We start from the raw sequence: 12,905 nt of genomic DNA on the forward strand, positions 1-12,905 counted from the left end.
TTTTAAAAATGGCATTCTTGCATACTGTACTCAAACAAACCATGTTATGACTTCATCCAATTACCTGGTTCCCACTACTTCATGAGCCACATATTCAATTTTAGCCTAGACTAACATGTTGTATGAACCCAGACACAAATTCTTGCATTAGATTGATTTGAGAAAAAAAATAGTTTCTGATTCTCGGTGCCATCATTCTGCTGAGGAAGGGCTAGGAGAGAACATTCCTTGCATAAGTATAAATATAAAATGTACATATGTTTTATGTCTTTTTTTCCTTTTGGGGGGATTTTGTCTTCTTAGACTATGTGGATAGAACGTACCACCTATACAACAGCCTATTCTTTCCCCGGAATCCTCAAATGGTTTGAAGTCAAGCAAATCACTATGGTGAGAACTGGAGGAAAATTTCATTGCCAACTCTAATTCAGCCTTCCCAACATGGTAGTCTTTAGATGTCTTGAGAATACAATACCTCGTATTTTCAGCTAATCACCAGACTTTGTGAGCTAAGAATTCAACATTTCTGGAGATTGACAGACTAGGGAAGGCTTGATTTATTGTGACATTTTTTTTCTTCTACACCAGACATGTCAAACACAAGGCCCGGGGGCCGGATCCGGCCTGCGAAGTGGTTTCATGCGGCCCGCGAAGCCATCCTGGAAACAGTGAGGGAACGGCCCCCACAGCCTTGGCCCTGGCCCAGAGACCCTCCTCCTGCCAGAGACCCTCAGATCTGTCCCACTCCTGCCCGGGCCCCCATAGGCACCCTTGATGCCAACGATGTAGAGCTGGCCACGCCCACCCAGTAGGCCATACGCACTCTAGCCACGCCCACCCAGTAGGCCACGCCCACCCTGGCCATACCCACCCGGCCCCCTGATGGCAATCACAATGCTGATGCGGCCCTCAATGAAATTGAGTTTGACACCCCTGCTCTACACCTTTTCCTTAGAAAAGTCCAAGGAACTTTCATTGATTTCTTACCCATGTCCCCAAATTTAACATCTCTATGTGCCCATGAGGAAGTGCTTATGCATAAACAAGCACTCAAGGGCAGTTGGATACACAACCCCACTTTGCTTTTAGCATCAGGGTTTTTGCATTGTTCCCTTTTTGAATGAGCTGCTGGGGTGACTGGTAATTAAAGGAAACAAATGTCTCCCTTTTTATTTCCCTCTGCAAGTCATTCCATTATTGACTTGCAAAGTTTGCTAAGCTAGGCTTTCCTCTCACCACTCCCCCTACGTTTAATCTTTAATGCCTGTTTGGCAAATATATGGACATATCCATTTAGTAAAGTGAGATTTTCTAACTCAGAAATGGGAAACTGCTACCCTCCAATCCCACAGAGCAAGCCACAGTTATTTCTTTATTACAGTTTATTTTAGTCCTTCCTCTAAATCAGGGGTGTCAAACTCAATTTCATTGAGGGCTGCATCAACATTGCGGTTGTCCTCAGGGGGCCGGGCGGGTGTGGCCTGGGTGGGCGTGGCCTACTGGGTGGGTGTGGTCAGAGTGCGTATGGCCTACTGGGTGGGCGTGGCCAGCTCTACATCGTTCACATCAAGGGTGCCTATGGGGGCCTGGGCAGGAGTGGGACAGATCTGAGGGTCTCTGGCAGAAGGAGGGTCTCTGGGCCAGGGCCAAGGCAGTGGGGGCCGTTCCCTCACTGTTTCCAGGATGGCTTCACGGGCCACATGAAACCACTTTGCGGGCCGGATCTGGCCCCCGGGCCTTGTGTTTGACATGTCTGCTCTAAATGTACATTTATTTTGGTCCTTTCTCTAAATGTCTGTGTAGCATCACAATCCTTCAAGGATTTGATTTGGCTTAAGGTCACTCCAATGGGCTTTGGCTAAGCAGCAACTTAACTTGGGTTTGTGCAGACTTAGTTTTGTTACATTGAGCACTGAAACTGCTATCCTCTTACCCTGAGTTTAAGTCTTTTATAATTGACAACTGAGTCATATGTATATACTTGAAAGTGAAACTAGGATAATTTGTTAAGTTATTTCCTGAAACTGGCTGTTGACAAGAAAAGAAAAGGGACAACACATGCCAGAGACAGGCCTTGAAAACTGATGTTTTCCTTTTTCAAAATATTATGAGATTTTGGTTAGTATCCCCTATGAAATTGAAGTAGTAGAGTTCCTACTTGACCTTTCAAAGTTGAGTGAATGACCAGGATCTAACTATGAACATTGCCTAGTGAAGGGTTTGGAGTGGGGAAAGTTAATTTTCTGTTGAAATTTTCATTGCCTAGCATCCATTATTTCATTGTAGTCTTGACCATAACTCATTTTGTGGTGCATTCCAGGAGGAAATCAGCCCATTGGAGAATGCCATTGAAACCATGGAGCGGACAAATGAGAAGATCAGCAACTGCGTCCAACAACATGCTTGGGACCGCACTCTGCCTGTCCATCCCCTCTCCATGCTCTTGAACGGCATTGTGGATCCAGCGGTAATGGGTGGTTATACCAACTATGAGAAGGTTGGTTGTCTCCTTGCTCTCTGTAGTAGGTCTCACACCTATCTCGGGAATGGGACAGTTGTGTGAGCTTCCTCAAAAAGGGGAGGCAGAGATCATAGAATCAAATACCACTATCTAGCTACATGAATAGTACTATAGAGAACAGAGAATTTGGAAAAGAACCCTTGCAACAGCTGCACTAAATATAAGGGTGGAAGTCAAAGGATTTGGTTTACATTCATTAAAGCATTCCTTTTCTGTAATAATAGGTACGTTTTGGTGAGCTGTGGATCTCATTCGTTTTATAATAATAACTTAATAAACTTTAATCATACAGTAGTTGAGGTTCTGGAATTTTAATTTAGAATGAAAGGGAACAAGGAAGGAATAGACTGTATACAAAGATGAACTATAAAGAAAAAGGGCAGGTATGGGAGGTCTTGTTTAACCTCCCCCTCCTCCTTCCCCCCCCCCCGCTTTACTGAAATTTCACCAAATGCTGTCCATTCAGACATTATATAGATAGTGTCCCAAAGGTGCTTTTTTCAAAAGGCAACTAGACTTGCTTTGTTTTTCCTTGAATACATTTCACGTCTCATCTGAGAAACATCTTCAGTTCTCAACTTCTTGGATGAGAAGCAAAAGTTCTTCAAGGAAAAAACCAAGAAAGTCCAGTTGTCTCTTGAAAAAGCACCTTTGGGACAACCATGAGCTGGATTGACTGAGAACCTCCACAGACATATACAGATAGTAATAATCCATTGTGGATTACCTACCCATCATTGAAACCACAATCTTTTAATGTACTTTTCAAAATAAAACTATTTTAGAGAAGAATTAAGAACTCCTGCATTTTACCCCCATCTTAAGTATCCAGATTTTTTCAGGAGCACACTTTATGAAGCCCACCTAATCTTCAAGTCACAACCATTTATTTAGCAACCATTTGAAATTATAGTAGCACTGAAAAAGCGACCTAAAACTCGTTCTCACACGTATGACCATCACTCCATCCCCATGGTCAGTGGATAAAAATTATGACAGTTGCTGTGTCTCAGGGTCACATGATCACCATTTGCAATTTTCCCAGCCAGCTTCCAATAAGCAAATCAATGGGGGAAGCTGGGTTTTCTTAATGACCATGTGATTCACTTAAAAACAGTAGTGACAGCAAAGGTCATAAAATCAGGCACAATTCATTTAACAACTGCCACTGTTCTGCTGTTTGTAGGTCAAGGACTACCTGTACACATATTACATCACCAGCCTATCCAGGATCAAAGTCTTTTCCTTCTCAGGATCTCAGTTATGATTGGTGCGGCAATGCACTCAACCAAATGTGCTTCCAGAGAACAGGACTTGTATTGATCTTTGGGTTAGAGGTGTGAAGATCTTTGCAAACCCCTGTACACATGTGGAAGTTAGGATGAGTGGAACATCTTAACGTTTGTGTCTCCCTACTACCACCCATATAAGCAGGGTTTACTTCTAGCTAGAACATATTACTATCACTTCGATGCACAGCGGGTGCCTTTGGAGAGGAAAACTTTGTGATACAGGCAGCCAGCAAATGCTCCAATTGTGGTATGGAGGAAGGATCCATTTTCAGCCCAAGAAATATTTTGAGCTCCCACTTCTCTCTATTTTTGGTGCTAAAGTTAGATTTGCAAAAATGGAAAAGCTGTCACGGCTTCCAAATGGGGTTGCCACATCTGAAAGCTATCAGCCTTTTTTTAATTTTTATTTTTGCTCACTTTTTCCTCTCCCTGATTCAACTTGGGTTAGGGAGTTGGGCTTTTGTGGGCACTCCATAATAATCATCTAAATCTTTCTTTCACATTAAAAACCAGAAATCAATGTCCTGCACAAATCATTTGGCTTCCCTTGTTTGGGTATGTGGTTTTCTGATGAGGCTCAGCGCTTCTGATTCCAGCTGACGGAATGTTGTGGGTTTTATCCTATTGCCACAACACTTTCTCCCCTGCTAGGCAGGGTTTTACTTATTTATTCTGAGAGAAGAAAACGGCTTCATGGTTTAGCTTTCTACTCCAAAAGGAGATAAAACTTGCTTATATATTGTCCTCTGCTGTTGTATATGTCTGAGTAGTACTGGAAAATATGTGATCTTCCAGATGTTCTTAGATTATCCCCAGTATGCCCATTGATGGGGAAAGAATAACTAAGTTGGGAGGGACCTTGGAGGCCTTCTAGTCCAACCGCCTGCTAAAGCAGGAAACCCTATAGCATTTCTAGGATTAATATCAAACATCGGGGAAGTCAGGAGATTCAGGCAGTTCAAATAAGTATAAAGATTTATTGCAAGCTTAAGCTCTCTGCAAGAATCTGAACTACTAATGGTCAAGGGAAATTAGCAGGCGCTAAGAAAGGAATTCAAGGTGGGCTGAATTTAGATGTCTTGTGGACACTCATGGACTCTTGACTGATGACACATTTAACCCCTCCCTCAGGCTCAGCCTGGTCATCTACAATTTATAAGATTCTAGGAAAGCCAGGATTATAATTCTGCAACATTTGTAAAGCCGCACATTCCCCATACCTTCCTTTGAGAATCAATTTTGCTCCTGTTTCTGCCTCTCTAGCCCAAGTATTATTTGTTTTTTTAATAACATTATGGAAATTGGCTTAGGTGGCTGCTCATCTGTTGAGATGAAAGGGTATTTCTGCTGTGTTAGAACTGCCCAAGGACACCATTACGTTGATGGTTTATTTGCCACCTTTCTATTTTTCTCACAGCTGTTTATCCTGCTCCTTTTTTCAGTCTGTGATCATAAGTTAGATTAGGAAGGCAACTTCCAAGCCAAATTATGGGACTAAACCTGAGTCAAAGGATACTGTGCTGCCTTTTTCCCCCCCTTCCATTCAATCGTGTCCAATTCTTGGAAACTATCTGGACATATCTCCGCAGATTTCAGTAGAGATTCTGCACTCATGTCAGAAGCACCGAGGCAAACTGAGGCTCAGTTGGGAGCTCTTTTCATGTCCCAGGCAGGAGCTGGAGTGAAGGATGGGAACTCAACCCCGCCCCACAGTAGATCTCAGGTCTCAAATACTGGTCCACCAACCTCCTGCCCACCGTTCCAACCCCCTCAAGCCACCACGCTCAGGAGAGACGATTCTGGAAAACTATGAATAGCTGCTGTGTGATTCCAGTCTGGGTCCACCGTATTTCCAAGAAGCAGGGTTTTTTTTAAAAGAAATAATAATAATAACAACAACAAAAACCATGGTATTTATTATGATGTTGTTCAAAAATTCCAGAAACTGAAAAGTCATGCATTGAAGGAAAATAGTGAGTAAGCATCTTGAATACCAAAAAAAAGTGTTATTTCCATGGAGAGTGTGGAATGTTTGTGGATAATATTTTCTTTGGTTTTTCCTCAACTATAGTATGGCTGTGGCTGACTCTTTGTTTCCATTCCATCCTTCTACAAGGCAGTCAGACAGGCTGCAACTAGTACTCATTATCCTTACTTTATGTCTTGTTTCTGGAGAGAACTGTTGAGTTCAGTGTATTGTGGAATGGATTAGGAATGTCACAACCACCAAATAGTACTATGTTATCCCATACTTCCTGAAAAAAACCTAGAGCATAATGCAATTAAAAAAAATCTTACTGATGTTTAACTACAATGTGCAGCAAGGATTAAAACTTTTCAAGGCCTAAGAACCATTATTCACTCATTCTTAGTGAGCCACAAAGAACGTGGTGAGATTTTGCATAGCATTAAAATAAAAATACACAAGATTCTAATCTGTGCCTTTAGCTTTCTTACTTAAAAACTAGTTTGTTCATAGTCGGAAGTTTTTGTAGAATCGTTATGAAGTTGGAGAGGACCACAAGAATAATCTAGTCCAACCCACAAAAACCAGTGAAATTATCCTTGAAAGATAGCTGTCCAACCACTTCTTAAAAACTTAGAGATGGAGAACTTTCACCCTTCATAGATAGAGACTATTAATCATATCTTATTCTACTTCATCTTAAAAGGGAAAAGGTGAGGGGAAGTGTCTTCCAATCAGCCATAATTTGTTGTCTTTTCCCTAATCAAAGAAGTCAATTTAGCCATCTCTGAAGCTCCATCATCTTCACCAATCATTCCTCATTAAATATATGTTAAACCTTTTCACTTCTGAGCATAGGGTAACCTTGCCGAAGTTATCAAATATAAAAACAAACTTCCAAGAAGTTTTTCTTGCTGTGCAAATAGCTTAATTTGTGTGTGTGGGGGGGTTCATTATATGATCAAATATTTAGCCTATATTCTTTTTTTTCCCATTTCATTATCTGCAGGCCTTTTTCATTGAAAAGTATATTCAGGAACACCCGGAAGATCAAGAAAAGATTGAATTACTCAAGCAACTAATTGCCCTACAGGTACCTACAGGAATGCAGATAATGTGGAATGATGTCCATAGCCTGTTTTGCAGAAGTAATATTATCATTGCAGTATAACATTTCCTGAAGTAGCACCTTGGAGATGTTGGGATTTCACCTGGCCAGGATTCTACCTGCTGTTGCTGTAGCTGGGTAATAGCAAGATGACAGACAACCAGCACTGACCATAAAAAAAGCATTAGTAGTAACACTAAAATGAAAGCCAGTTGGGTGCAGTGGTTAAGGCATCAGGCTAGAAACCCAGAGACTGTGAGTTCAAGTCCCTTTGTAACCAGTGAAACCAGCTGGATTACCTTGGGCCAGTCATATTCTCTCAGCCCTAGGAAAGAGGCAATGACAAACCATTTCCAAAATCTTGCCAAGAAAATAGCAGGGACTAATCCAGGCTGTCACAGGAGCCAATAATGATTCAGAGGCACACATGCACACAACACTAAAATGCTTCCCAGCCTTCCATCCTTCCAAGGTAGGTAAAATGAGGACCCAGATTGTTGGGGGCAATTAAGCTGACTTTGTAATAATGCCGCTTGGGGTTGTGTGTGAAAGCCCTAATAAGCAGGCATATACATAGAATGAAGGCTACTGCTAAGCTTGTAAGCCGCCCTGAGTCTTCGGAGAAGGGCGGGATATAAATGGAATTAAATAAATAAATAAATAAATAACAACTAAGCATAGTATTGCAACAAGATATAGAAAGGCATAATTTATTGCCACATTTGATATGGTTTATTGGTTAAGCTAGAAGTGATCACAAAAGCGCTAAGGAAATTATTGAAGGCAATCATATTAAGAGACAAAATAATGTTCAGTGAAAAACCATGAGCTCTGCACACAGAATATTTCTGACTAATAGAACAACACAGTGCTTCAAATTCATAGACCAAAGATGCTTTGAAATAAATGGGGGCGTGCACATATCATTTGTGTGCAACTTCTTAAACCAAATATGTTTTTTTCTTAGAATTATGCAATCCAGGTAAGTTTAAGGACTTGCAGACAGGTGCTATGTTCACACCACCACAGACCCTTGAAGCATCTTTTTTTGCCCTTGAAGCCAAAGTTTTGCACAATACTAATAATCAAAAACACTAACTTAGAAAGAATGTTTGATTCTTGATGGGGACTGTATAAGCTGATCTATGTTAACAGTGATACAAAGAATCTCTGGGACTGTTTTTTTTATTCCCAGTCTAATGTGTCTTGGTGATTTATGGTTAGTCAAGTCTAACAATGCCTAACCTTTTCACTTAGGAAAAAAACATGAAGACACCCACAGTCAGTTGCTGACCAACAGACTAAATCAGAGATTTGACTCATACCGTGTTAAGTCCCAGTGCAGTTTGTTTGGTTTTGACTTAGTGTGTGATGTTGGGTGAACCTAGCCGTTATAACTTGCAAACCAGCAATAAGTTGTGGTTTAGAGCTTCTCGGCCAATTATGCTTCATTATTTAGAACACATTTTATCTTGCTGATGGTTAAACATAACTCCCAACCAGGATGCAATTAAATAAACAAAACATGAAACCATAGATCAGGATTGTGACAAAAATAGAGTTGAAATGGCTTTGGGATTCAAGCCCATCTTCAACCGTGGAAATATGGGAGTGAAAATGGATTTAGAATCCTAAGTAAACTCACCTGAGCTGGAAAAAAGGTGAGATTTAAGTGCACTCCCATCAACATTAACAAGACAAAACCCTTGTATGTAAACAGAGAGCAAACCCTATTTTCAGCACTGATGAGATTACCTAATTGGGTAATGAAATGTCTGTAACAAAACAACCAAGCTCAGAGAGCACCAAGGACTCCAACTGATTTAGGTTTACCCAAATAAGCATGATATACAATCTAGATATGGCTAAGTCTGGCTTGGCCTCATTCGTAAGCTGAGCCTTCTTGTTTTCCAAATTACATTTGAAACAACAGTGGTACCTCAGTACCCATCAGCAATTTGTTCCAGAAGATGCGCCAAATACTAAAACCATTGAGTAGTGAGAAAACCAGGAGAAAGATGAGTCCCGGGACATGTTTTCTGCTTCAGAATATGTTGAATATTGAATTCGATGAGTTTTGAAGCAGTCAAGTGCCAAGGAATCAACTGTCTAACTCTGTGCTTACTTAACCTTCTGATTCTGGTTTGCCTCTTGCAGATGCCTTTGCTGGCTGAAGGGATTAGAATCCACGGGAAGAAACTGACCGAGCAATTGAAGCCTCTTCATGATAGGCTGACCTCTTGCTTTAAGGAGCTGAGAGAGAAAGTGGAGAAGCTCTACGGTGTGATCACCCTGGTATACACTGCGTCTTATTTATGAAAAGTCACTAGGAATGAGATCATTATAGCAAGGACAAGGGGATAAGCAAATCTGTGAATTTTCATTTCTTCCAGTTTCTCATTTGGGTGAATATGCCAAGTTCTAGTTATACAAATTGATTTTTTTTAAGTTTTAAATTAAAGCATTTAATGAAATTAAATGCTTATTTCTCCAAGACATATTTCTTATGTCTAACTAATGCATGCAGTTTTTGCAAAACCGTGTCCCTAATTCAAGGCATGTTTTTATGATTTTCATTAGTGTATTCACTAATAGACTAGAGACTTTTCCATGTGTGTGCGTGTGTGTGTGTGTGTATGAGGAACTGGGAATTTCAAATGAGAATTATGTTTTGTTTTAAATATTGGGAGTGGCGCAAAGCTGGCAAAGACAAACCAATTACATGGTTGTTTTGAGTTAGGTGAAGAAATTCAGCCATTTGTTTTCCTCCTGTGCCAATGTGATCAGCTATGGTGGGAAACGGTTGTTCTTATTTAATGAGGAACTGGCATTTTCTTGATCCTAGAATATATTGAAGGCATATACAACCACAAATGAAAACAACAGACAAGGAAGAAATTGTAAAGCGATAGTTCATATCTATCTGGCTTTGTGCCCAGACCTAGGGCCTAACATGTGAGTGGGGGCCCATATTTGGTTCTATTAATGATTATGGGATATGATATTTTCTCAGTTGCTATGTATTTTAATTTTTGTATTGTTGCAAAAGGAAAGAAAGAAAAGGGAGAGGGAGGGAGGGAGGAAGGAAGGAAGGAAGGAAGGAAGGAAGGAAGGAAGGAAGGAAGGAAGGAAGGAAGGAAGGAAGGAAGGAAGGAAGGAGTTAATAAAACACAACCAGTGGTACCCATATTTAATCCACTCACTAAAATTTTAAAGGGAAACAGCTTGGGTGCCACCACCCCTTTTTCCAAGTGAATCCCAGATAGCAATGTACTAATGATGGGATAACTCACAAGGTCTCCTCCAGTGATTTTAGCTATCACATGAGCCTATACGGGAAAAAGCAGTTTGCCAAATAATTTGTTCCTAGGGTTTATATTGAACCTTGCTCGGAGCTAATGGCCATTTTTAATGTAGTTAGAAGACCTTCAACCAGACAGCTGATTGCAAACGAGCAAAGGTACTCCTGAAACGGTGGGGGTCACCAGATCAGATCCCTATTGCTCAATCAGGCTCCTTATTCCAGAGCTAGGTGACCACCAGGGGGTGGGGACTTAAAAAGAAATTTCAGAACTTAACATCTCTTCCAAAATGGTTTGGGAAAAGAACCTCTAAAGTTTCAGAAGATGTAGATTTGTTCATCTTCTCCGGATGAACAAGTACCTTGGATTTCTTTCACAATCTTCTTTGTATCCTAACAATAGCCTTCCTCACTGACGGAGAGAAAGCAGAGCAGGTCCGGTTCAGTGGTTTTGCCATACATTATGTCCTCCACATTGAGAAGGCTGTCAGTTACCTCTGTCACTTCTTCAGTCGGATCCACTTCCTCTACATCATCTGACAGTGTTTCCTCCAGACCAGGATCTGATGGGTAAGTTGATGGGTTAGGGTAGAAAGGGTTCTTGAGTCTATGAGGGAAATGCAGGCAGGAGAATTTCTATTGCCTTGAAGACGTTTTTATTTGTGGGGGTTTTTTCTAGTTGGTTTTTTTTACACCACCGTTAATGTTGGGTGGCTAAATATAGGTGGTCCTCAACTTACAACCACAACTGAGCCCAAACTTTCTCTTGCTAAATGAGTTTTCCCCCATTTTACACCCTTTCTTGTCAGAGTTGTTAAGTGAATCGCTGCTCTTGTTAAATTAGTAACACGGTTGTTAAGTGAATCTGGTATCCCCGTTGACTTTGCTCGTCAGAAGTTCACAAAAGGGGAATCAGGTGACCCCGGGAGACTGCGACCGTCATAAATATGAACCTCTTGCCAAGCATCCGAATGTTGATCCCGTGACTATAAGGCAGACATGTCAAACACAAGGCCCGGGGGCCGGATCCGGCCCGTGAAGTGGTTTCATGTGACCCACGAAGCCATCCTGGAAACAGTGAGGGAACGGCCCCCACTGCCTTGGCCCTGGCCCAGAGACCCTCCTCCTGCCAGAGACCCTCAGATCTGTCCCACTCCTGCCCAGGCCCCCATAGGCACCCTTGATGCGAACGATGTAGAGCTGGCCACGCCCACCCAGCAGGCCATATGCACTCTAGCCACGCCCACCCAGTAGGCCACGCCCACCCAAGCCACACCCACCCGGCCCCCTGAGGGCAACCACAATGCTGATGCGGCCCTCAATGAAATTGAGTTTGACACCCCTGCTATAAGGGATGCTGCAATGGTTGTACGTATGAAAAAGGGTCACAAGTCACTTTTTTCAGCGCCGTTGTACCTTTGAACGGTCACTAAATGAATGGTTGTAAGTCGAGAACTGCCTACAAATTCAGTGAAACAAATAAATAATAGGAGGCAACCACAGAGAAAAAAAATGATCTCTTGTCACATCACGTCTCCAGAAAGCAAGAATTTTTTTTTTCAGGCTGACCAGAAGAGACAGGGTATAATTCTTTATGACGGTATTTCTGTGTGGGCTACAGATCTATTCTTGAGCCACTGATGGAAAGGAGAAGTTCAACAGCCTCTAGGATGGAAGAACAGCCTGCCAAAGATGATGGGGAGAGTCGGGCTAATAAATTCCGTCGGAAAGACTGGAGTCTCAGTAAATCTCAGGTTATTGCGGAGAAGGAGCCAGAGGCTGAGTTGGCTTCCAAAATGGTAAGGTAATAAATGTATCAGAGTGATGCGTTTCCCCTGGGAACATCTGTCATTTTCTCTTAGCCGTGCAAGCTTAATCACATCATTGTTAAAAGAGAAGTTGGGATGGATTCAAACAGCAAAATATTTTGATGATCACCTCAAGGGCAAGTTGTCTGCCTGTGTTGACCTCTGTTAATTCTTCTGAGCTCTCAGTTGCAAATATAACCATAATCCGCGTTCCAAGTCTCTCTAAATTCTCTACTAATCATCCTACTGCTAAGCCCATTTACATTTTAGAGTTTGATTTGGGGCTCCATTTGAGTGGGACGGCATCTACCATCAATCCCAATAGCATGCTGTAGGAGGGAATTATAATCACCACAAGTAGAGGCCATCAGATCGGTCAGGGCTTCCCTAAAAGATGATGGGTTTTAATACTCCTTCGTACCCGTGTGTTTCACTGAAGATCTGTTTAGTTTCCTTGTTTGTTTTGAGTTTTCTTTTCTACACAAAAGGCTTCTAAAAGTGCTTTAGTTAACTTTTCAGGAAAGTAGCTGATTTACAGCCTAATGTCCAGGGTGGCATCACAAATCACTTCGGTAAGGATTTATTCCTTTTCTGCTGTACAGAATGCAACAGGAAAAGCACCCAGGCCAAAGAGCTTGCAACTGGGGGAAAGCAAACTAACTCTGCTTCAGAACTCATCCCTTCAACAAGCCTCAGCACTCAGCCCACCACCCAAAACACCGAGAACTCAAAGTATGTTGAAGCAACCTCCACTTCTTCCTATTCTTTTAAAGCAGGGGAGGGCAGTTAATTTTCCCATATGAGAAACGGGGATTGTTGTGGAGGGCCAGAACAATGTAACCTGATTTGTTGCCCTCAGACACTGTCACCTCAACCCCTCAGGCTGCTCCAGGTGGGTGACCACCCAGC

The 12,905-nt window shown here is 41.8% G+C and overlaps 1 protein-coding gene across 1 annotated transcript in view; it reads left to right on the top strand.

Annotated features, from left to right (window-relative positions):
• The window catches only part of DOCK5 (dedicator of cytokinesis 5), a 109,981-nt gene that overhangs the window by 93,012 nt on the left and 4,064 nt on the right, over positions 1-12,905 (top strand). Inside the window, exons 44-50 of the mRNA XM_083368543.1 lie at positions 304-390; positions 2,321-2,497; positions 6,789-6,872; positions 9,045-9,182; positions 10,592-10,758; positions 11,810-11,987; positions 12,599-12,728. Coding sequence (XP_083224669.1) covers positions 304-390; positions 2,321-2,497; positions 6,789-6,872; positions 9,045-9,182; positions 10,592-10,758; positions 11,810-11,987; positions 12,599-12,728 — 961 coding nt within the window. The remainder of the gene's footprint in view (positions 1-303; positions 391-2,320; positions 2,498-6,788; positions 6,873-9,044; positions 9,183-10,591; positions 10,759-11,809; positions 11,988-12,598; positions 12,729-12,905) is intronic.

Source organism: Vipera ursinii (assembly GCF_947247035.1).
Source record: "Vipera ursinii genome assembly, chromosome: 8".
NCBI classification, from domain to species: domain Eukaryota; kingdom Metazoa; phylum Chordata; class Lepidosauria; order Squamata; family Viperidae; genus Vipera; species Vipera ursinii.